The following is a 23,270-nucleotide window of genomic DNA, read 5'->3' on the forward strand; positions in this document are numbered from 1 at the left end:
AAATGGAAAAAATAAGCAAGCAGAGTATAAATATTTTGTTTCTCCTCCCGATTCTTTCTTTGTGTGGTCCTCTGACCTTACAGATCTACCCCTTAAAACGAGAAAAGAAATGCAAGACTGCACCTTTTCGGCTAAGCTTTCCTCAGGCTATGCTTGGCTCCCTCTTCCAAACCACATCAGAAAAGGACTTTTGTGTTTTCCTGCAGCCCTTGTTTGCACTGACTCCGGGAAGGAAGGCAGTCCGGGGCTGCTCGCTGCGGTGAGCCGGTGCCGTGGCCCCTTGCTCCCAGCCCCCAGCACAGCAGCAGCAGGACCCTGTTCCCACCCCAGATGCAGGGGTGGAGCAGAGGTCACCCCATCGTATGCTGGGAGCAAATGGCTGTGGATCTGTTTGCCAGGTCTGCTGCCTCCTGGGTTTCTCTGGGCAGTAAGTCTTGGAGATTAATTCTCATGGGGGTCCCCTGGATGCATCTGCGAAGCCAGTGGGGGAGTGGTAATCTATGAGAGCAGAAACAGTTTCTTTAATGTCTGTTTTCACCCAGAATACTTTTCTTGGTATTTAAGGATTAGTCAGCCACTTCTGTGTGTTCCTGCACAGATGGGAAGGCGCAGTGCACATATTAAGTAGTCTTAGGATGGAAAATAATGAAACTTAAAGAAGTAGGAATTAAGTTTCTTTTTTATAAGGCTGGTGTAAAAGCTTCTGTCTCTTCTTGGCTCTGGTTAAGTGAAGCCCTGGAGAATTAAATTCTTTAAACGCACTATCATTTCTGATATTTCTTCTGCCCAAAAGTGAGGGTTAATCTGCTGGTGGTGCTGCTGCTGATTGGAGAGTGGGGAGCCGGAAGGAAGGAAGCAAAGTGGCACGACATCAGATGCCGCGGGCTCTCTCCTGCGCTGCTTCTCCCGCCCTTCCACTGCACCATGTTCATGTGATTGGCTTCTCAATGTGCACCAAGACTTCAGAAAATATTAAGAGGATAAAGTACTTTCGGGGGAGAGGGGAGGAATAATATTAAATAAACAAGTTTTAGCATCCTCCAGTGGCCCTTGCTATGTTTTTAAAGATTTATGCCAAATGCAGGCTTTATTGGAATTTGATCAGATAAAGCTCAGTTGTTATGGGAATGTCTTTGTTCGTCAGTTTTCTTGCCTGCTTTGAAGACTTCATCACATCTTTCTTTTATTAAGGTGCTTCTGTATTTATGAATAAAGTCCCTGCACCCTTCAAAGAAAAGCTTGTCTTTTATGAATAAGCATTCCAAAAAATAAATAGGCACCGCAGCAAAACTGTATGAGTGGAAACCTTTGCAGGGCAAAAAGCTGTCATTCAGAGAGCATTGCGTTATTGTTTTTAAGGTATTTTTATTATGTACAGACGGTCAAACAATAACAAGTAATAATTACTTCCTATGGAAGTGGTGCCATGTTTTGTTAACACATAGTATCACAAAGAAGGCAGCTGGAGCACTGGTTTTTATTGTCATCGTTATCTGAGGCTGGTGTGGGTGTGGGTACCTGAGAGGTTGTGGATGGGGGGGACACACCACGGGACGTATCAGAGCACAAGGCTGGAGCAAATGAACGGCGCCAGGTTGAAGCCCAAGGGGGACATCAGATTGCGATGAAGAATTGAAGCAAGCAGTAGCAGACCTTTGGTCTTTCCATGGCAGGGAGAGAGCCCGGTCCATGCTGAGGGCTCCTATGGAGCTTGCTCGGGGTCTAGGAAGAACCGTCTGCCCTCCAGACAGTGGTGACCCCCGTTTCTTTAAGGGCCTCTCTCCCTGCTTGGAGGTATGTGGAAGAAGATGCTGTGGAACATATTACCCCATTATGAGTCAGATTTAAATTTAAACCACAGTCGGTTTTTCAAATACTTTCAATTCAGACAGTGTTTTGTCTTGGTTTTCAGTTAGGGAATACGTTTAGAGCGAGCTACTATAGATTTGGGCCAAATCTCCGCGGTGCAAATCTGAGGCAATTTACACTGACTGCAGCTGAGCTACTCCAGACTGATCTCTGTATAATCAGGAGCAGAGGGGCCTTGCTCTGTTTTCTTGCCAAAAAGTGCCGTCTCTAATGCCACGGAAGAAAATACCAGGAAGCAGGATTTGTGGCTGTGAGCTGACGCAGGATGTCTGTATTACAGATATCACCTGGGGCATTTGATTTTAATTGACTGCCGTCACTGTGACCCACATCTAAAGTGGTATATTTAGATCTCACAATTTGTGTACTGCTGTCCTGAAGCCAGACTCTTGGCCATCGGAATGTCTACAAGGTTATGTTAAATGGCAAATGTACAGTGCTCCTTGAAGTGCCAAACTCTGTATGAAGTGTGGACTTTCTACTCTACCAACATCCTCTTCTTTCCCTGGCCCCCTCAGTGACAGCTCAGGACCTGAGGAAGTTAATTTGCAGTATATTTCAGTTAAATTGCTGCTTTCTCCTTGTTCCAGAATCCTTTTGTTTGGTTCCAAATACTGTATCCCCTACAAAAAAAAAAAAAAAAAAAAAGTCAGTACGCTGGAGACCATGTATAGAGTACGTTTGGCAAATAATCTGTGAGCGTGGGTGAAGGGAAGTATTTATCGTTCCATCATATTCACTGCGATTTGAGAGCTTATCTCAGATGCAGCCACCTCTTGCCAGGAACATCTTATTGAAGACGACTTGAAGAAGTGTATAATATTACCATTAGCTACTGGCACGAGCCAGTGTGTACTCTCAGCTCGACACTACTGTGTGTAGAAATGTCGGGCACTGAGCTGGTAGACAGATTTATTGCCATTTGCTGTGTGTGTAGGTTATGGGGAGTCTAGAAATGCAGGACACGGATCAGGAACCAGCCGTTGGGTCTGAGTTCCTGCTCTTTGGGCTGCCGTCTGGTGAGGTAGCCAAGCCCATGTTGCACTGAGACATGGGCAAGTCTTAACAAAGCACCGCAACATGGTAGTAACGGCTGAGGAACATCAGGTTGGCTTACTGACCTTGCATTAGGGAGCCTGTTGAAGGGAGGAAGATAATATTGCAGTTTTGGGGCAATGTAGGGAGCAAAGTGAAGCTGTGTTGGAAGGAAGCCTGTATGAAGGAGAATAGACAGAAGAAAATGGAGGAGGACGGGGTGGTTTGGGTGGAAGCCTGTACGTGGTGGGAAGAGCAAACCACAAGGAGAATCATGACTTAGAGATAACAATGCAGGCAAGAGAAAGGGAAGAAAGAGGAGTGACTTGCAGAAGGAGACAGCATCTTAGAAGAAGAGGTAGGTCTAAATATTCAGATAGCAAAGAAAGTTGCATGCCAAAATGTTGTAGTAAAATGCATGCGAGCAGGACTGAGGAAGAGGAAGGGCTTGGGAGCCCTGCACTTAAAGGGGAGATGAACACAGGAGTACCCTGCGGGATCTAGGGGATTTGGCTAGAAGACAGGAGAGCCCACTCTGTTTTTGTTGACTTTGGCTCCTCTTTGTTGATATTTTAATAAAACATAATGTGCCTCTGGCAAGCTAAAGCTAAATGCTAGATAAGTTTACAGGATTTTTTTGTTTTGCTTCATTTTATATAAAATCTTTCTTTGGAGCCATCTTAAAAATCTCCTAAACGGCAGGAAATTGCGCTCAATATTTCAGAATCTTCCAGGAGAAGGACCCTAGACCCTCCGTTCTTGTTTATTGCTTACACAATGCAGCGTCTTCCTGCCTGCTTAAGCATAAATCAGACTGAAAGGCCTCAGGACTGTATCCCCAGCTTGCACTGCACATGTATCCTCAGTGGCAGGAGGAAGGCCCTGCCTGGGGAACAAATGGAGAGGAAATCCCTTCTCAGGATCCATTCTCTTTCCAGAGCTCATCCCCTCACCACAGGGCAATGCAATGTGTCAGTCACAGTGATTCCATGACATGATACTCAACTTCCCCTCCCTTTTTGACATGCTTTAGCCACTCACCTCTTAACCCCCCTTGCACTTCACCTTCTTTTACCTTTAAGCGAGTAGCAGCCAATGGTCTATGAGAATCCTCCTACAGCTGTAGCCCATCGAGGTATAAAAAGGCTTGGTTTATGCGCGCAATATGTTCTTTTTATTTGCAAGTTTGCATGAAGAACGTGTCTGGCAAGTTCTGAGTAGATGGATCAGAGAGCTATGGGTTTTTTTAAACTTTGGCAAGTACTCCATACCTTTGTATTTTGGCAGGAACTCTGCATCTCATATACTAGTCTCTAAAGATTCTGCCCTCAGTTTGAGCCTGATTCAGAGACCTTTGCCGAGTAATGGAAAGACTTCCCTTGATAAGCAGGGGGGCTGTAAAGCCCTTTTAACTCCATAGCACTGAAGGCAGAGTCTGAATTGCTCTTTTGCAGAGGTGATTACAAGAAGAGCTTGAAAATTCACACTGAGAATTTTTAAAAAAATACTGTCAGTCTCTTGCACTAGTGGTGATAAGAAGAAGCTAAGAGTTTGATAGCTAGTAGATTCCCAGTTATCCGGCAAAAGGTACTACATGGAGGATTTGCACTTCACAATGTATGTTTCCACATATAATGAGTAAGAAACTGGAGGGTTTGCAACAGAATTAGGGGTTTGCTTATCCCTGTGTCCAAGACAGGATCAAAGATGTCGAACTCAGCCAGGGAGTAAGAAAGGATTGAGAATTATCATGGCCATTTTTTTAACTTTAAGCTTCAGAAAGGGCTGGACGAAGTCCCTGAGAGCTGTCTAAGGAGACCTTTGAAATCTGGAACCATGCGGCAAGTGAATCTTTCAGTAGGGTGTATAGTATGTAAGAATTTGGAAACCGCGAGCAGCTGCATATGCAGACCTTGGGAATCTGGTTGTTTCACTGCAGAGGGTCAGGCTGGAGTCCCCTGCAGGTCTCTACTAGTTCAGAAGAGGTTATCCTAAATGGCAGTTTTCAACCATGATGTTGTGCATAGCTGAACTTATCTCTGTTCTGATGTTAACCAGTATTAGCACATCATTTACCACTGGATCTCATTGTTTGCACTTATTTACTTTGAGCTTACAAGTACATGTCAGGTTATTTCCATTATTTTAAAAGGCCCTTGAAGTTCCAATGGAAACCATGGATAATGACTGATAAGTAGGAGAAAGATTAGTGAGCCTGCCAAGATGTTGTAATACACAAGAACATCACAGGAGTCTGAAATGACAGAGGAGACAAGGGAAGGAAGGAAGTTATCAGGGAGCCAGCAGCATCTGGAGGGAGCAGATCAGACAGTCCAGAATGAATGGAGAGGAAGAACAGATTAATGGCAGGTTTTTACAAGATAATGCCATATTTGCTGCTATTCAGTGACTGCAGAAGCCACGCTGGCTGACAGCGGTGACCATCCCAAAATACAGGGCAATGCAGCAGACAGGATGGATAATTTTAAGTGGCCAAATGTTCTTCTTCTTATTTTTTGAAAGTTTCTCAACTTGTTTTAAGAAATTGTAAGTCACCAAAAATATTTCCTAACAGTTGGTGACCATAATTCTCAAACCCAGCTATAAAATGCCCTCGTTGTTGCTAAAGCTTGGCCTTTGATGCGTGCCTGGGGTTTTCTTGGCTAGAGCAGATGTATGTCATTGATGCCTCAGCCTGTGTATCATCACTGCTGAACCACATTCTGTTGTTTGTTTGTTTGTTTGTTTGCTTGCTGGGGAGGTGATGAATTTATTAGCCAAAACTATTCCACTGTAAATTATATTTAATTGTAATTTTCCTACTCGTCTGCAGCCGATTGTGCTAACTATAGGAGACTAGAAGTAATTATTGGCCAGACCATCAAATCTTAACTGAACTAAGCAAGTTGCTGGTCTGGAGCTCTAGTTATTTGAAAGAACCAGTGTGTCTTTCTGTCAAATTTTTTCCTTTTGTGTGTTTAATGAGTCATGAAGATGGGCTGTTTTGGCGTCTGCTCTCTGTGGTTATTGTCTAGAAGACATACACTAATGTGTTCATTCAGTCATCCCTTGCTTTAGCTGCCTATATATATGAGAAGGGGAGTAGTCAGAGGAAAATTTGAGCAAAATAATTATGTTTCTATTAACAGAGTTGTGGGTTTAGGAGGTTTTTTGGTTTTGTATTTAAACCAGTATAATTACACTGCTGCTGAATGCTGCTGCTCTGCTTACATCGGCCTCCATTATGCCTCATTTTTTAAAGAAACCATGTTTCTGCTAATTTTGCAAACATTCTGCCTTGTTTGTTATCGTGAATTATATGGTGTTCTCAGTGCACTTTACAGTTTATAAAATACAGACTAAGACAATCCTTTTCCTTATTTTTAAACTCAGAACTGTGTGATAGTTACTTGAGAGTATAAACATGTGTGCACATAAATAAACAGTTTTATCCTCCAGTATTATAATGAAGATTTCAGCTACTTAATACTTAAATGTTAAAAAATATATCAGTTAACGCTCTCCAGTTGGTCTGAAAAATACGCATAGCAGGTGACAGAAGTAATATAGAGACCAGTATCTTCTGGAAACTTGCTTGTCATTCTTCTGAAACCAGTTTGTGACAAAACAAAAAGCTTTTCACCGCCAAATGCCCCAGTCATGGTGATTAGGGATACACTTCCAACATCGTGGTCCAGCCTCCTCTAATGGACAAGGGGGATCACAAGACAAATCCCTGCCAGCAGAGCAGAGGGTCTCCTGCTGAACACTGAGCAGAATGCTTTGCAGAACCCATGAAGAGCAGATTTCAATGGTGTTTATAAAATACCAGAAATCTGGCAGGCCTAATGAGGGTGGCATGCGAGTGCTGTCATCACCAAGATCCCCAAGTGGGCTTCCTTAACATGTGTAGCTGTACAAGCAAGAGCCAGACTTGCTTTGCATCTGGCTTCTTCATGAGCCCCTTTCCTGCAATTAACTGCATTATTTATATATTCACGTTTGTTTTGCCTTGATCTGCTGGCAGAAGGTGCACGTATGTGATATCTAGAGAACCTTCATGGGTATTTGTAAGATAATGTTTTGCCCAGGTGTTTCTAAGAAGGGTCAGAATTGAAAAAATATTATGAGGGGAAGGTTAGCAGTGCCCGTAGAATAAGATAGCTAGAAGGTAGGGCTTGAGTGTACAAAATACTTTCTCAAGAAGAGATTAACAAATGTTTTGGCTATTTGCTTTCCTGTGAAAGGCAGGAATCTCATGCCATAAGAGGGAAGGCAAAAACAAACTGTTCTTAGAGTTTAGCGTGTTGTTGGTATTGAATGAAAATTACTCTGCATACTGGGCTAAAAGTCCACTGGATAACCTTTTGGTAACACTTCTACTTATTGAGCTCATCCCCACACAATGCGATCATATGCATATGTTCCCCGTGTCATCCCTTGTAAGAAACAGCAGCATCGCATTATCACTCTGTTGAAAGTGGGACCAAATAAACAGATATACCTGGAAGAATATCCCCGTGTTTAGAAGCTGCAGAGGTTTTGCAGAACCTGAATGTTGATTTTGTTGACGTTGAGTTCTCACGTGTGTGTGAAGGTGTGCGTGCTCCCACCTGCACCCCTGCAGTTGTTGTGCATCGTCAGCTGCTTGTGCGTGCAGGTGTTTAAATGTGTCACTTCTAAGTGAGTGGGGTGAGGTTGTGTGTGTGGAAACTGTCGCCTACTCATGCAAGTGATTGGATCTGTCATTTCTACAGGCAGGTGGTGATGCACAGGACTCCCCCACCCCGAAAGCCCTAGTCATCCACCTCATGAGTCACAGACATACCAAACTCTTTCTGCCTCTTTGAGAGGGAGTGTCTGGACAAGGTGCCAGATGGAAATGAGAAAGGATTAAAGGGGAATTTTAACTCCGTCTTCCTTCTCCCCTGTGTATTTTTTTTCCCCCTGGTTTTCTGTTGATATTTTCAGTGCACCGAAAACTCTTTTGCACAAAGGCCTTCTACTTTTTACGCCTGCATTTAGCTCCTGCAGATACAAGTTGTGCAGTAATATTTCTGATAACAGTGTTTGATGTGGTTGCAATGGGCTAAGCATAAAGGTAAGGCAGTGTTTATAGGCAAGACAAGGCAATGTTTATAGGTAAAGGTAATATCTCTTTTAAGACCAATCAGTATAATTGGAAGAAGTAGACAAGCCTTCAAGCTCAAAAGCTGCAAGGCACAGGAAAGGCTTTTCTTCTTTTTTGCAACTAAACTAGTTGATCTAGTAGGAAGAAAGTATAGGAAATACTGAGAGAGAAGTTTTTCAATGGGCATGTAGGCCTGAGGGTGTATTAGAAAAAAAAGATGTGTTGCCGATGGGGAAGGTAAGACCAGAAATGTAGTGCAAAGTACAAAGAAGCAAACCAAAGTGGAGAAACGGCAGAGAAAACCTAAAATGTTTATCTCATGTAATAATTTCTGGAATACTCATTTGAGTAAAGTATTGTAGCTGTAAAAAGTTCTGATAGGTTCCTACAAAGAGGCCACTTTGTTTACCACTGTGTAGAGTGCAATTGCTTCAGTGTAGATGGAAACACAGAATGCAGCAGTGCAGGAAAAGAAGTGAGGATTACTTCATCAGGTTATTTTGTGGGAGGAAATAGACTCTGAGGATCCAGCCTAGGATTTTATCATCCATTAGCTTTCCACACTTGCAACGATGTAACAGAAAAAGAAGGAAAAAACGGAAATGGGGTGGCTAGAAGATCACTCTTGCTTTCAAGCAGTCAGGTTGTTGAGATCGTACATCACCCTAAAACTATAAAGATACTTAGCCCAGGAGAAGGAGATTGAAGCAGAGATGCTAATTTCACTAACGATGGCACTCACCGCACTTAAAAACCTTTTGCTTAAGAACGACCAGTGTCTATTTAACCCATGAAGTCACTTGTGGAAATTATGCCATACCTTGTCTGTGACTTTTTGGCTGATTATTTGTAGTTTCCTTCCTGAACATGCAGCATAAACATGAAGAGAAGCCTTACTTTCAGATATTATAGATACTGTAGTATGGATAATATCTGCCTCTTCTGACCTATGGTGTCCATCCTGTCTCAGAATGTCCTACGGTTTTGAAACCTGCAAACACTTTTCTTGTCATTCAGTTTATCGTTGAGGATGGATGTTCATTGTACCATTGGATATGTCCAGTGGTGATATCTTCTACTTTTACAACCAGCCCTTGACTTTGTGTTTTGATAGCAATGGGGTTGGGATAAAGACTTTTTATTTTGGATACCAACTCACAGCTGAGTCTTCAGAATATATCTAAGGCCAATTATAGTTAACATCAGGAGATTGCTTTTGGCACATTACTTACATTTAGATCCTTACATCACTGCCAAAACTGAGGTATGCAGTTTCTGGAGTCTTTGGAAAGATATGACTGTGCAGAAAGGAAGAGAAATGAGCCAAGTTCTTTTGTCCCGTTTGCCTCCCCCCAGTGCCCCAACACATCTTTGCAGAATGACAGCTGCATTACATCCTCAGAAACACTTTAGTTGACCTGATAAAGAGCAAAGGGAAGGCCAAGTTATATTTGTACTTCTCTGGGACTTTCCCAGCATTGATTACTGATTCTCTCATCCCTCTGGCACTTCTGAGCAATGGTAGTCCCCTTGCTGCTGCCAGACTCTCTGTAAACAGTTATTCAAACACTTTGTTTGAAAGTTGCCTCATAAAAAGGAGTCCCAATGTTTGAGTGCCCTCAGTTTCTACTAGAGACCACAGCATCGCCAACTAGAGGCGCTTGGTAATTTTCTGGACTTGAACCAACATCTTCTCATGTCTTTTTGCTAAATGTGTTGATCAGAAAGAAGGCAAAGAGCTTGTCATGCTGCTGTTCTTCTCATAAGACAAATGCTGTTGTGGGAGCTGCACTGTTGGCTTTTGAGAGGTCCAGCACTCCCTTGAATAAATAGGGAGGCTCTACATGTTGGACAGAATATGGCCTTTTCAAGCCTGTTTTTCTGTTTAATCATGGAAATCTTAATATTATCACGATGACATAATTTCACACCTCTTTTTAAATATTTTTCTTTACATGTATTATGCAGTTTCATGGTTGTTTTATTCCAGCAGCATTTGCTAGATGTCAGGTTGGTCTGGGCTGAGAAAATAGGAGGAAACAATGAGACTTTGTCAGTTACTCATTTGGAGATGGACATGGATGGTTAAAGAGAGGAAGAACCCAAAACAATATAGGAAGTCACACAGCCGAAAGTTACAAAGTGGTGTTATCGTGTGGTTACTTGATTGGAGTTGACTTAATGTTACACGGCATTCCAGCTTCCTGCATCGTGAAACTATCGACATAGTAATAACTGTGAAACCAGAAACCCGTTAGCAGCCAAAAGTCCGGTTGTTTTTGTCCTAGAATTGGGGTAAATAATAGCAGGTTGTGCTTGTGTGTGGGAAAGCACTCACTGAATTGTTTGAGTATGAGGAGGACCTGAAATTCTGGGCATGCAGTGCTGTGTCTTGAAAGGGAGAGGCATGGGGGTTTTTCGTGCAGGTATTTTTTTATTGCATGCTCAGTAGCAAGCTTTACTGAAACTTGACAGAAACACAAATACAGCTGGCATCAAAGTTTGGATGGAAGCAGCATCACCTGTTGCACAGATGCATGTGTGGCCATAATTCACACTGGGCTGTCTCTGCATGTCCCCAGGTTACCTGTATGGACAATAACATTTTTCTCTTTCATGTATGACCAGTGCCTGAAGTCAGAGGGAAGGCTGGAAGAATTAATAAGGCAATGCCATACAGATTAGTTAGGGGTGAGCAATAGAATATCTTCAGTGTACAGACTACATTGCACAGGCTTTAATTTAGCATCTGATGTTATGCTCTAACCAGTGTAAGTATTACTGAAGAAGGCAGAATAGCCTCTTTTGATGTTCCAGTTACTATGATCTCTTGACCACTTGTGTTGCAGGACAAATTTTCAGGGCGGTTATTCTGTGTGATTTCTCTTAGGAAGGAATATGTGATGGCATGTTTTGCTTGGGAGCATGAGCGGATTTCATTAGGGTGTTTTTATATCATACTTCTCTGCCCTCACACTCTTAAGAAAATTCTTTTTGAAAATGTGCCTGAATGTACATCTGCTGCATAGAGGTTTGAGCTGTAATAGTTTCTTCTGCTGTTTTGTAATGTTGATGGTCCATTTTTATAAAAAACAGGTAAATGTTAACTTGTAGTCGATCATATTTGTTGTTTCTCACAGGTTCTAAAATCTAAAGAATTATCATCACCAGGACAGCGGTACATCGACAGCAAAGTAGTTAAAACAAGAGCTGAAGGAGAATGGTTGTCTTTTGATGTCACTGAGGCTGTACATGAGTGGCTCCATCACAGAGGTGACAACAAGTGCTCTTTGCCTTCACTCCTGCCCCAACTGCTGCTCCATTAACTCAGCAGTATTTCAGGGTCATTCCATATCTAAAAACCAACTCCACTTGCTTTTATGTTTTGCAGACAGGAACCTTGGATTTAAGATAAGCTTACATTGTCCATGCTGCACCTTCGTGCCTTCCAATAATTATATCATCCCAAATAAAAGTGAGGAGCTTGAAGCAAGATTTGCAGGTAACAAAAGAAAAAAAAAACTTTTTGAAATGTTGTGGTACTTACTAATTGAGGAGGGAAACAAAGACCCATTACTGCTTCTCTAGAATGGCATTCGGCTGATAGAAAACTTGTTCATTTGAGAATCTTGATTCTCACCTGGTAGGAAATGGTATTGAAGGCACAAGGGTAAAACTATGTCAGCTGAACTATTCTAAAACCAGATGGCATGAATAAGCCATCTCGTTCCATACATACAGCTTCCATGTTCTTAAGTGTCTGTTCCAGTTTTCAGCATGCACACAGAATATACACACAATTTTGGATGTAGGGAAGACTATTGCACAGTAGACCATCCATTGTTTGACAGTCATGAGAAAACTTGTTGAATATTTTCAAAATAAACCCTTTGACTGCTGTCCATCCTGGCACTGTAATGGTTCAGGCTTAGTAGAGAAGGCTACTACTGGAAAGTTGAATTGTGATGGTGTTTGGCTCGCACCTAAACTGCTTGCAGTAGGTATGCATGTGAGTGTGGTGTGTTTTATGAATGAAACTATACTTGTTGTGGCAAATTTCCAAAGCATAAGTAAGGGAACAGTTGGCTGCTTTGCTTACAGAAGCACCTTTTGTCCTCAGTGAGTATAGAGGGTCCTAGTCTTTGTATTATAAATACCCGCACATGTACTTCAAGTTCTTCAGGCACACTAAGTATCTTCAGCAATCTCTTCTCTTCTCTTCTCTTCTCTTCTCTTCTCTTCTCTTCTCTTCTCTTCTCTTCTCTTCTCTTCTCTTCTCTTCTCTTCTCTGCTCTGCTCTGCTCTGCTCTGCTCTGCTCTGCTCTGCTCTGCTCTCCTCTCCTCTCCTCTCCTCTCCTCTCCTCTCCTCTCCTCTCCTCTCCTCTCCTCTCCTCTCCTCTCCCTTTTTGGGAAGAGCTGAGCAATAGATGACAAACTTGTATAAATGTCCTACATTCGTTTTGCTGCCAGTGAGTTATGGGTTGAAAACCAGAAATGATGTGCCTGTCTACATTCTCCCACTTCCAGCAGAAGTCTGATTCTTAGCTGAAGTCAACAGAACTACATTAGTTAACATTGTTTATCTCTATATATCTACACTGGCACATAGAATTTATTATAACATATCTATATAGTAGCTACACAAGTATTTTTTATGCTGACAGTTTGGAAAAAACGTATAGATTGGATTGAGTGGTCATTAAAAAATAAACAACAGTGTGTAGTTAGGGTTATGGATATATGTGCTTCTTATGGACAGCAGACAAGGTGATATACAGTAAATCTTTCAAGGTCGCATAAGCACTCTTGTGTTTTTAAGTCCTTCAAGTTTCAGATTGAAAAAGGGAAATGATATTTAATCAGTAATTATTAAATGATATTCAGTCACTAATTGACCATGCTGTAGTTATTGTCCAGCAGTACATATAAAACCATGGCTGTGTTAGAACAAACTCAAATTCTGTTTGTACAGTGCTCATTTATTAAAGAATATCACTATTTGCCTCAATTGTTTTCCAAGGATTTGGCTATATTCCTTGTTAAGTATTAAGTTTTTCTAACCATTGTTTCACTGCATTGGAATTTTTTTCTGTAAGTAAATACATGGACGGTACCTATGATTAAAGCCATTGTGTGTATTTAAAAAATTCTTGGTATGATATTTTGTCACTGTAATTGCAAATGTTACAAAAAGAAAAGTGTATCTTTTTCTTTTAAATAGTAGTATCCAGTTCAGGAGGTTAATTTTCAAAAGAGTCTTAGCAACAGGCGTAACATGAGCTGTTTGAACTCCTAGGAAAGGAGTCTTTTGCCTGTGCTGTTGCCATGATAAGAGGCTAGTAAGGCAGTTAGTGTTTCAAGAGAAAGTACAAAATGTGAGGTCATTGATTGCCACTTCAAGAAGAAATATATTGATCAATGTCCTTGCCATGCCCATGCAAAAGAAGGACATAGAATAACTGACTTTCTGGGAAAAAAATAGCAGATTTAAATAAACTAATTTTGGGAAACAGAGAATTTACAAGCATTAGAAAGAAGTAAATGTGATAAAGAAAACTAATGGGTGGAAGTAAGCTGTGGGAAACGCAGGGGAAGTGTCCTGAGCAGCTTTAATGGTGTTACAAGGTTTTAAAAGGTACATAGCTGTTAAAAGGTGGGAATATTGCCCTAAGTGAAGTGCCAAAAGCATCACTGCTTGGGGCATTTGAAACTAAGCAATGCAGATGCAGTGGGTGAAGTGATCTTTTCTGTTACTCATTTCAACAGTTCGAGTAAATGAAATGCCGTTATATGGCTGTGAATGTGGGAGGGCTGATATATGAGAATTGTGAATATCTTAGGGATCTTGGGTTGAAATTTGGCCCCACTTTCCCAGTATACATGCTCAGCTGACACCAACATTGCCCAGTTTCTGAGAGTTTTTTAAAGAGATGGTTTATTTAATTTGTGAAGAAAAAGCAACACAATGTTTATCACCAAAATGTATTTTTTGAAGGTATTGATGACTACACATATTCCAGTGGTGATGTGAAAGCTTTAAAGTCCAATAGGAAAAAATACAGTGGGAAGACCCCACATCTCCTGCTAATGTTATTACCCTCCTACAGACTTGAGTCGCAACAGCCCAGTCGGCGGAAGAAGCGTGCTCTAGATGCTGCCTATTGTTTTAGGTAACTATGCATCCATATTCAGTACACTTACATAGTAGTACCAGCCTGTCAGGTGTGATGCAGTCGCTTATCATGTTTCTTTATGGTTGGGATGTATACAGAGCACAGACCCTCACTTGCAGACCCGCGGGGTCTGTGTGCAGCAGGTCTCTGCCCAGCGGTCTCCAATCCTGCAGAGACAGTGGCTGATGAGGAAGGTTGTGGCCTTAGAAAGCAGAGGCCAAGTTCCATCTGGGATGATACCCAGACCTATCAGCCCCATAATTACAGCCAAATTATCACTTCCACTGTGCTCACCTACTCAGAGAGGCCACTCAGTAGCACCTGGAGAAAAATACTTACTAGTCCTCCAGGGAAGCCATTAGTTTTGTCTGTATAAGCAAGTCCTGCCATGTCTAAGCATCTGATTTTGGTTACAGGGTAATCTACTATTGTTTTGATTTGGTTGTAAATTTATGGGGCTCGGACTTACCTGCTTGTAAAGCATCATTCAGGGAGGAAGGAACTGAATTATATTTATTCCCTGTGTTATCTTTGTTATGACCGATGTGTTTGTGTGTATTTTGTTTCCCAGGAACGTGCAGGATAATTGCTGTCTGCGTCCACTTTATATTGACTTCAAGAGGGATCTTGGCTGGAAATGGATTCATGAACCTAAAGGATACCATGCTAATTTCTGTGCAGGAGCCTGCCCATATTTATGGAGCTCAGATACTCAGCACAGCAGGGTAAGTAATGATTTTGCTAATATTCAGCTCGTATTTTATAACTGCAGGGTGAAATATGTTTCTAGGACTGACACCAGCATCATGCCCAAAGCTTGTATTTATCTCAATAACTAAGGATGATGAAATGTGGTCCAATAGAGGGACTCACACATGGCCTCGAGCTGGTGTTGAAGCAGTAGGAACATGTTGGCCCAGAGATTTTTGGTTTAATATGTTCATCAATATGACGTATGGATGGATGGGATGAATGCTCTTTCTGAGTGTGGTATAGCTTTGGGATGCTGCCTGGGAAGGGATCTTTCATTGTAGAGCATGAGTGGAAGATGGCACAATGAGTCTGGTCAGTGAAGGCATCGAGCGAGGCCTGTCAGAGTAACAAAAGGACTGAGTTGTACCCCCTCATTATCACCTACTTTTATGACCTGCTATTTTTCATTTTTTCATTGTTACTGATAAGAATTTCATGAAAATGTACTGATAGAAGTGCTTCTTTTACTTCAAAAGATGTTTTCATTCTTGTACTTACAAAAATTATAAGCAAAGGAGGAACCTTGTGTCTAGGATGCCGAAGAGCAGATAGTTATCTGAGATGGGACTTTTTATTTTACAGGTTAGCTGTGGTATTTTAGCCACCTGCCTTAGGATGAGAAGTGCTTATTTCTCTCAACGGTCAATAAGATGTCTAGACAGTAAATGCGAGAGGCAGACTTATGCATCGCAGTTGTCATGAAGTAAGAATTTCACCCTCAGGTCCATACTAAGAATGATGTCTCCCCTTTTTCAAGCCTCCCTTAAAATACCAGGTCAACATTAGCCAGCAAGTAGAACTCTTTGTGTCCAGGGGGCAGCTTGTTTTGCCTTTGGTCTGTAAAGCCATGATAGCTTGTTCTTCCTGACCTTACAGACCCAGGTGTAGCTGTCACTGCCTGTGGCATTGTACTATTGGCAATGTCAGCAGGCAGAGGTGTAAATAAGGCAAGTATGTTTCTGTGCTGATGTGAAGTAGTAGAGTACACAGTTTGGAGCAGCACTTGTTTTTAAAGGAAAGAGGAAGAGTAACTGTCATGGTCACAAATATGTGGTTTGGATAGTTGCCCATGGAGTCAGAAGTTGCTTAATAAAGTAGTTAGTGTTGCTGTCCTGAACAGATCTTCTGTCTCTCTAAGCTGCAAATGTTGTGTGGAAGTTCTAGGAAAAGGTCACTTGGTGTTTGGCAAACACATTAATGGCATCCTCAGAAATACCTATGCATCATCAGCGGGTAACCCAACATACTTCCTTTGCAGAGAACCACGCATATGAATCCAACGTGACATAAAGCACCAGAAATGCTGACTTCACTGCAGCTGATTCTCAACAGGAGTAGCTGCAGCTTACGTCCTGGTGCTTGCAGGGTGGCATTCATGGATTTAGTGAAATGTAGCCATAGAAGAAAAGCAGAGGAGTGCTTCCGCAGTGAAGGGCTCTCTTCTTCCTTTGGTGCACTTGTAAACCACAAAATTCTGTAGCAGCAAATGCCAGTCTGAAGATAGATAAAAACCTTCCCATTACTTCTTTCCATACCAATACAGTGTGCGTGTTGATTTAAAGATCTACACTTTCAAAGCAGGCTGCAGGCATGTACCTGTTTTAAGGCTGAAGACCATATGGATAAAACCTGAAGAAACTCTGGCACATTGTGACACCAGATTGAACTGGAGAAGCATAAAAAATATTAAAATCCAGGAATCTTCATAGTGCTTTCAGTGGCTTTCTCTCAGGCACTGTGAGAGGAAGCGATGCAGAAAGGAATTTGCAGTGGCAGGAAGGCAGAGGTAGCTGACTTAATCTCTGTTTTTTCTCCTAGGTACTCAGCTTGTATAACACCATAAATCCAGAAGCTTCTGCCTCTCCGTGCTGCGTGTCCCAGGATTTGGAACCCCTCACCATCCTCTACTACATTGGCAAAACACCCAAAATCGAACAGCTGTCCAACATGATCGTAAAATCTTGCAAGTGCAGCTAAAGGGCACCCCTGAAACAGCGTGACGTGTGTGTATTAAAAAAATAATCAAGGAAAAAAGGAAAGAGAGAGCGAGAAGGAAAGAAAGAAAACCGAAAACCCAGGTTCATCAGTGTTAAAAGAAAAAAAAAGAAGAAAAAAAAAACGGTACTAGTCTGAACTGTTCGAAAGTTTGATTTTGTTCTTTTTTTTTTTAAACTGGCATCTGAAGCAAAACATTGAAGGCCTTTATCCTACATTTCACCTAAACATAGTGTGAGATAGACAAGAAGCAAAAAAAAACCTTTTAGAAAATAAACACTGGAAGAAATTTGTTAGTGTTACTATGTGAAAGGAAAAAAACAGGAAAATCCCATGAAGTGGAGTTGCTGTATCTGTCCCGTGCCTTACTTGATCTCTCTGTATCGTTACACAATAGTCATCCTACCCATTCCTCTTAGTTGTAGTGTTAACAGTGCATTATTTATTTGTGTGTAAAAACTATCAAATGAACATTTCCGTATCGCCATTGGAAAAAACAGCCAATGTGGACAAAGTGGAGACCAAATAAGCTGCCAGAAATACATATAAAGCCTAAAGGAACACAAACTCAATCAGAAAAGTAACGGTTAGTTTAGTTTGATTAAAATAGAAATCAGTTACTACATTATTGAGAAACTCTGCCTTTAAAATACCTTATTTTTCATGCCAGCTGCCTAGAGAGGCTTCTTGTAAGGTCTCAAACCCTTGTTTTAAATACTGAATAATTTACTAATAAAGGACGCTCTGTTTCAGTCTCAAAGACAAGTCTATAAGATTTTTTTTTTACTGTAAATGATTTAAAATGTCAGTTTAGTAAACCAGTGAAATATTTAACATGTACTGGTCTAATCTTCAGACCTTAATATGTTGCTGTATAGCTATGCTATGGGATTTTTTTGTTCTTTTGGTATATGTAACCATACCTAGAGTATTACAATAGGTGGGTAGTAAAAGCCAGCTTAATTGGAAACATATCTGTAGATCTCTATTTGTAAACTATTAAAAAATTAAGTACTTTATGTGTAATGTGTAAATTTTCACCATATTTTTGTACTCTGTAATACTGTCAGCTCTCCTGAGTTTGAATTTGAATTTGGGGCTCTTTTTGATCACTCAGAATCACGTGTTTCCCTCTAGCTGGCCAGTATGAGTAGAGTCCCTATATTTTGACTTGCACTACAAATACATGTTTTATAATAATTGCTATACATGTGCTTTGTATATTGTTCATCATTATGACATAAGCTACCTGACTCCATTTGTTTTTCTGTTTTATAAAAAGGATGGATTAAAATTATCTCTCTCCCCCCACTTCCTCCCCTCCCTCTTCAGCCATCCCCATTTGTAACGCTTGAATCGCGATTGCGGTTCAGATTCCCAGACCTTTTTTTTTTTTTTTTTTTTAAATTTCCTTTTGGCTGTAGACATTCAAACAGATGGGCAGGGAGCGAGGTGTTGCAAAAAGAGATGTCCCAGCCTGGCTGGGGCGAGGCGAACCCTTGCAGAGAATGACATTCACCACTGTGCAGGAGGCTGGTAGGAAGCGTCTGCCGCGGCCATGCCCCAAATCGACCTCACGGGCAGCGGGGACTTGCCCCACTGTTAGTCTGTGGGACTGATCTTGCTCCTGCTGCGGGTAACAGAGGTTCGCCTTTAACTCCTGCAGCGGCATGGCAGGCCCCTTTAGGCTATTGATGGGTGTGTAAGGATTTGCAGGATCAGACCCTTGATTTTTGTGAGTTTGCCTTTTTTTTTTTCTATTGAGTTCACACTGAAGCTTCTTTTAAAAAAGAAAAAAAAAGGAAAAAGGAATGTGGGGATCCTAGGATTACATGTATTTAAATATTGTAGAGGGAGTAAAAAACCAAATAAATCCACATCACATAATTCATTTAAAAAAGCCCCAACCTAAATTAGCAAAAAAATCATGAAGAAGGCGCATTCAGTTCATTTCCCATGATGAATGGTTTTGCACAGCAAAGCTGGAAAACTCCGTTAGAAGCATACTGCTTGGATGAGAAGGACATTTTCTGTCATTGACCCGAGCGGTGTCAGGAGGACGCTCCTGAGCTTGATGTTGTCGGTTCCAGTTTTCAGACGTGCAGTTTCTTTGGCTCCAGCAGAACACTGATGCAAAAGTGAAGTGCCGCAGCGGCTCGCACACACGGCTCCTCGGGACTTCGGTAGAGCCTGTGCTTGCTGCCTAGATGGAAACGTAGCCCCGCAGATGATCTAATCCCACCTGTTGACTCAGCGCAGAGGAGGAGGTATGTTAGACTTCTGATTTATTTAGTGAGTTGAGAAGAATAAGTGAAAAATCTGTCCTGCTAACACTTGCTTGAGCCAGACTTACTCCATTGAAAAGATGCACTGAACTCAGTGAAACTCCTCAGGGTAGTAAATACTCTGGATTTTGTTGTATACAGCAGCAAAATTAGTTTTATCAGGTTCAGTACGAGAACTGTATTTTTGTTGGACAGGAAAGGAGACAAGGATGAACACATTTTAAAAAACTTTAAAACATTTTTGCAATTCTCTGCTGTGGGAATGTATCTCAAAACTGGTTTTGAATCTTTGAAAAAGTGGAGTAGGAGATAGCATAGTTGTCCAACTATACTCACTATGCGCTGGACGCAGCTGAAAATTTCGTTTTGGGTTTGGATTTTTCTCTAAATTTAAGTATAAATCCTTATTTCTGTGAGTCATTACCCCAAGATTAAAACTTTTTTTTTTTTTACTTTTTTCTTTCCTTAAAATGCACTGATAGTATTTGAAATATTCTATTATAAAGCTCCTACAATTTTTTGTTTGTTTGTTTATTAGGCATGTATTTCCCTTTAATTACCGAGGATGTTAGGCCTGATCCTACAATGTGCAGAACTCGTGAGTGAAATTCCCATCTACAGAGTGGGGTAATGTGAGTCCTAAGCACCGCTCAGGTCTGATGTAAGTCCCCCCCCAAATGATGTTTAGATGGGTCTGCCACACTCAAGGTGTTCGTACCAGAGGCTTTATCATGACAAGGTAATTGCCACTATCTGAGCAAAGTCTCTGGCAACTGGTGGGAAAAGTTCAGCACCTTGGAAGATCAGACTCAAGGGGTTGACTGGGGCTGAGGGGGAATCTTAGCACTTAGCTGGGTGGGGTAGGACAGCATCTTTAATGTGTTTAGCATCAATACGATTGTATGGTTGCCATGGTTTAAAGGAGAAAAAAAAAGGAACTTAAAGGACAGCTGTGTTGTACTTTGGTGATCGATTACTCTGTATTTTAACACATTGTATGTCTGTTTTTGTGGTGCTCCAGTGGTAAATAAATTATTTCAATTATATGCTGGTGTTGCTTTCATATGGCAGTGTTCTTCTGGCGCAGGCAATTCCACAGCTCTGGCTGATCTGAATCTCTGCAAAGCCTGATAAGTTGTGTGACTTTAGTTGGTGTTACCCCACAGCCCCACCGCGCCTGATCCCTCATCAGAGCCATACCCTTGCTGTAGCCACCAGTTTTGGTGATTTTCCTCTGGTAGGCAATCTCATAGTTTCTTCCTCATTTCTGTAGTGCTCTGGGAGGTGAGAAGGTGATCTACTTCATGATGCCTGTGGAGTAAATGGTCCCATGCCACTGTGTCCTTCAGTGGAGCTCAGTGACATGGTTGGTTTTCTATGTCATACAAAATAGTCTGCAATGGGATGAGACGGGGTGTTGGAGAAGAGGCAACAGAGAAGTTAGAACACAGTGAATTCTGGCTTCATGCAAGGAGAATATTTCTACAGTGGAGGTGGCCAAGCCCTGGAACAGGTTTCCCATCTCCATCCTTGGAGATGCTCAAAACAGGCTGGGCGAGACTCCGAGCAGCCTGGTCCCCCTGCACCTGCTCTGAGCAGGAGGTTTGGCTGGAGACCCTGCAGACCCCTGCCCACCCCATGAGTCTACAGTCATAGTCCAATCCAACCACTATTTCTGTCATTGGCTAAAAGAGCACAGGGAACGCTGGTGCTCAGCTGCCTCAGCTGTGTCAGTTTGCCAGCAGCAGCCACATAACCTCATGGAACTGGGGTTTTTTTTGACAGAAAATAGGATTCCCTAGTTTGTTGTAAGTCTCCATGTACTCTGCAATGTGCAATTGCATTATCTAAGCAAGTAAGAATTAAGGGGCCTGGTACTGCAGCTTTTCTTTATCAGACCTTCTGCAGCTCTAGTCACTTAAATAAATAAAACTGATGGGAGGAAGGGCTGTGGGATTGAATCATTACTTTTACAGTTGATAAAATCGTAGATGAAAATGCTTCCAGACCAGGGACTGGTGATGAGAAGGGGTGAACATCTGCTCTTCTTGGTGCCTTCTCTGGGATCTAAGGGATGCGTAGCATTTCTTGGCATGAATGAAAGAACATGTTTATGCTAGATTGTTTAGTGTTGTTGTGATAAATTAGAACAAATGGACCCTGTGGTCTGTGAATATGTGTTTAAGAATGCAACTTGGGATGAGCATTAAAAACAATCTTGGGGGCCATTTCACCACAGTTACACTCCAGCCTTACTGTGATCTGCCTTAATTTATTTCAGTGAGTTTATACTAGCATAAAACTACAGGCCTGCAAAAATTGCCAGATACTAATTTGCATTCTAACTATTTTTAGTTACCCAGCTATGTCCTTTGACATGAATGTAATCTGCCAGCCCCATTCTTATCCAAGGTAGCCCTCACGCAGCGAGGTGAGAATATTTTGCAATTCTGTCTGCTGTATTTCTGAAATCAGTGAAGAAGGGGGGCTTTAAGGAAGAATGTTGATTGGAAATATTATGTGGGAAAGTGGTTGTAGTGCCTATAACTAAAGAGGAACAAAGCAGAGGGAACACAGTGTGCTAAGAGAAATTTTATAGTGTGGGGCTGAAATGATGGAAGCTGTCCCTCGATAGGAAGATTTATGCAGGATATTTCAATGCTGGGCTTGTCCTTTCCTTTCACTAACACAGCCTCTCCAGACTGTATCAGTGAAACCCTCGCTGCTCTGCTTGAGTCAAATTGTGGTTAATAAATGTGGAATATTCAATATAGGAAAAAACCCAAAGCATGTAAATGTCTTGAAAACCATTTTTTTAGGCCAAAATCTGCCTCTTAGATCAGACAGAACAGATTCTATGAGGAGCCATGAGTTCTGGAAGAAAATAAACTGAGAGGTTGTGTAATTATATGTGGTTATAAAGTAGATGTGAAGTAATGTAGTTGGCTTGTCAGTGGGTATGGGTGTAACAGTAATTTCTTCATCTGTATAAAAATAAAATTAAATGGAACAGAAAGCTGATGAGAACTTCCAATCAAATTTGATATGCTCATTTAATGAAGTAACCTGCTGGAATCTAATACAGAACCCCTGGGATATAAACCTTTTTTAAAACATGGTGGGCCAAGAAAACAAATATTTCCTTTGAATGGGGTGTTTTAGTGCCAAACCAAGATGATGGCAGGAATGGAGGAATGGCCAGTGGTCACTGATCTCTGGGTCTCGGCACTGTTTGCATATACTGTAGGCAGGTCCCAATTAAAAGATCCACACAACTCATACCAAAAACATTTGCCACAAGGAAGGGAAAAAGGAGGATACACATGGCAAAGGGGACCCAAGTCTCTTTTTTTTCAGTGAAGTACACCATGAGGCTCAGAAAGGAGTTCTTACATACTATTCCATCCAGCTAATTAGAGATAGATCAAAATGTTAACGTGACAGTCCATGTTCTACCAAAGTCGAAAATCAAGTGTCTGGGGTTCTGATGTAATGTACAAACCTGAACACTTTTACAAAATTCAGTTAGGTCAAATCACTGCAACTGGTTTGTAAACTTAACTTTAATCACCAAATTCACTGCTGGGGTGTGTAAGGCTTTTAGCTTAAGATGCCTGAAGTTCTTGCACTTGAATAGCTCTGAGCACACCAGATGCAAGTCTCACAGAATAGTCAGACATTTTTTTTTCCCCCAGGTACAAAGATTTATAAATCTAATTGCTATTCATAGTAATGGCAACGAGACACAAAGTGTCCCTATATGTAAAGGTGGTTCCCAGAAAACTGGTAGTGGGACACCACACCTTAGGTCACCTCATTCTTCAGTGATTAAAAGACCAGCATTATGGGACTATGTGATGGCTTTTTTGCTATCTAATGGAAGTCAAATGTAACAAACTGATGGCTTCATTCCAGTTCCTAGTGTAAACTCGTTGGCAGTCTCCAAGGATATTGCAGACTAATTTCATCCATCAGAAGCAGAAAATATCTTTATCCAGAAAAACCTGCTTTTTTTTTTTTTCCTTTTGA

The 23,270-nt window shown here is 41.4% G+C and overlaps 1 protein-coding gene across 1 annotated transcript in view; it reads left to right on the top strand.

Annotated features, from left to right (window-relative positions):
- Positions 1-20,287, top strand: part of TGFB2 (transforming growth factor beta 2) — a 66,295-nt gene extending 46,008 nt beyond the window's left edge. The window contains exons 3-7 of the mRNA XM_065631840.1: positions 11,176-11,308; positions 11,427-11,537; positions 14,031-14,205; positions 14,780-14,933; positions 16,780-20,287. Of these exons, the coding sequence (XP_065487912.1) occupies positions 11,176-11,308; positions 11,427-11,537; positions 14,031-14,205; positions 14,780-14,933; positions 16,780-16,938 (732 nt within the window). The 3' untranslated portion in view covers positions 16,939-20,287. The remainder of the gene's footprint in view (positions 1-11,175; positions 11,309-11,426; positions 11,538-14,030; positions 14,206-14,779; positions 14,934-16,779) is intronic.
- The last annotated feature ends 2,983 nt before the right edge of the window (positions 20,288-23,270 follow it).

This window comes from Caloenas nicobarica, chromosome 3 (assembly GCF_036013445.1).
Source record: "Caloenas nicobarica isolate bCalNic1 chromosome 3, bCalNic1.hap1, whole genome shotgun sequence".
Lineage (NCBI taxonomy): Eukaryota > Metazoa > Chordata > Aves > Columbiformes > Columbidae > Caloenas > Caloenas nicobarica.